Source organism: Coptis chinensis, chromosome 2 (genome assembly GCF_015680905.1).
Source record: "Coptis chinensis isolate HL-2020 chromosome 2, ASM1568090v1, whole genome shotgun sequence".
NCBI classification, from domain to species: Eukaryota; Viridiplantae; Streptophyta; class Magnoliopsida; order Ranunculales; family Ranunculaceae; genus Coptis; species Coptis chinensis.
In genome coordinates, this window is record NC_141457.1 from 30,361,236 (window position 1) to 30,363,387 (window position 2,152).

General features: G+C 40.5%; 1 protein-coding gene across 1 annotated transcript; it reads right to left on the minus strand.

Annotated features, from left to right (window-relative positions):
* Positions 1–400: 400 nt before the first annotated feature.
* Positions 401–1,933, minus strand: LOC147515728 (uncharacterized). The gene has a single exon (XM_086593032.1). It carries the CDS (start codon positions 1,931–1,933, stop codon positions 401–403), a length of 1,533 nt encoding a protein of 510 aa, XP_086449158.1.
* Between the last annotated feature and the right edge of the window lie 219 nt (positions 1,934–2,152).

The window sequence follows — 2,152 nt, forward strand, 5'->3', positions numbered from 1 at the left end:
TGCCGTTTATCATAATAGAGATTTTGGCGCTGCTGAGAACCTTCATAATTATGTCGCAGAATTTTGTGCAGAAGCCAAATCTGTTAATGACCAAATAAAGGAATTCCCAGTTAAGTGAATCAAATGCTTGGGAAATGTATAGTTTGATGACTACATTTCCGCCCCTTCTTTTGATATGCATGTCATTTATGTGTTCGGATGCCATGACAATGGCAGTGCTACATGTTATTCCCTTCAAGAATCCATGTTGCTCATAACAAATAATTTGTGTGGCAATGGAAGTTACTCGGTTTGCAAGAATTTTTGTAACAATCTTAAATAGAAGGTTACTCAGGCAAAGAGGCCTAAACTAGCTAATTTCCATAGCATTTTTGCACTTAGGAATCAATACTAAGATATTTTAGTTCATGCCTTGAGGAATGTTCTGATTTTGGAAGAATGAACAGATGGCTCGACACACATCAATTCTAACAATGCTCCAACATTTTTGGAAGAACATACCCTGGAATCCGTCAGGCCCCGAAGAACTATTGGGATCCATGTTCATAACTGTGGTCGTGATCTCCATCCAATCAGGAATTGCCATGAGATAAGCATTTTGGGACTCTGTGACCATAAGTGGGATATGGTCCATGAGCTCCTGATTATGCTCTACTGGTCTTGCTTTAAACTTTTCTTCATAAGATTGAACCAAGAATTCCTTGATGGACATTTTGTCTTGCAGAATGTTTGCCTCAGCTGTTCTTAGTTCCTCGATGAATACTTTGGCCTGGAGAATTTTTGTTTTAGCTTGGAAGTAGGCAGAATTTCTGTCTCCCTCAATCTCCTCCTTGATGCATGCTCTTTGTTTCCACATGGTTGCTTCTGTTTGCATTAATTGATCAATGAGTTTCTCCATTTCAAGTTCCCGGAGATGCAGCTGAAAGTCCAAAGATTCATCTTCTTGCTGTTTTTGTAACTCTTGAAGTGATAGATTTGCTTGTTTGAGTTTGTCTCTGTTCCCCTGATAAGTTATCTTGTGCCATTCCTTCAGAGCAATTTTAAGCCTCTTCAGTTTGCACATCACTAGTCGAATAGGGCCATCAGCCATGGGCTTATACCAACTCTTTCTTACCAAGTCCATAAACTGGGAATGTTCCAGCCATATGTTCCTGAATCTGAAAGGAACGTTCGACGGTCTCAGGTTTTTATTGCACCATCCGATGACTGGAGAATGATCATAAAATTTCCTCAGCAAAATTTTGCAACTCCAATTCTTATTCTCTAAAAGCCAGCTGTTATTGACCAAAGCTCTGTCTAGCTTCGCCAAAATCCTATTTTTCCCTATCCGCCTATTGCACCAAGAGTACCTGAGGCCAAGGGTGGTAGTATCCCGAAGGGAATTGTTATTAATGAAGTCAACGAACTCATTCCTAGCTCTCTGATTCGGATGACAACCTCCTTTCTTCTCCGAACTTGTAGCAACAATATTAAAGTCCCCAATTGCCATCCAAGAGCAGTTTAGAACACCAAAATCACCGAGCTTTTCCCAAAGGGCTCTTCTTTGAATGTAAAAGCATTTGGCGTGGATAAAAGAGATGGTATGTAAATTGATTGCCATGGTGATTTGCTGGTTGGATGAAGCAACCACATTCACCGTTAACTCTTGCCTCCAAAAAATCCAGATATTGCCTGTACGAAGCGGCGTATGATTATGGGCAAAATATGTACTGTAGCCATATTTTAAAAGGACCTTTGGAGTCACTATGGGGGCAATAAGAGGTTCAGCCAGTCTAATGAGGTCAGGCTTATACTCCTGGATTATTTCTTCTAAGTAATTGTTCGGCGAGGTTCTTCTCAAGCTGCGAACATTCCAAAAGAGAATATTCATTTTTTCTGTTTTGAAGTTTTTCTTTCCCTTGTGGATGGAAGAGAGTGTTCCTGCAACATCCATTGTGGCTTATTTTTCTTCTTAGGTATCGTCTGCCATGGTTCATCAGCATCATTCGATATGTCCTCCTCATCAATCAAGTCTGCCCAATTCACCGCTCTCGAGATAAAATTGGTTTCATTCACTACATTGATACTATTGTCTGCATCTGAGGTGGAGAACGAGGACTCTGCTCTTGTTGATGATGCGGAATAGGAATCAGAAACTCTACTGTACAAAGCC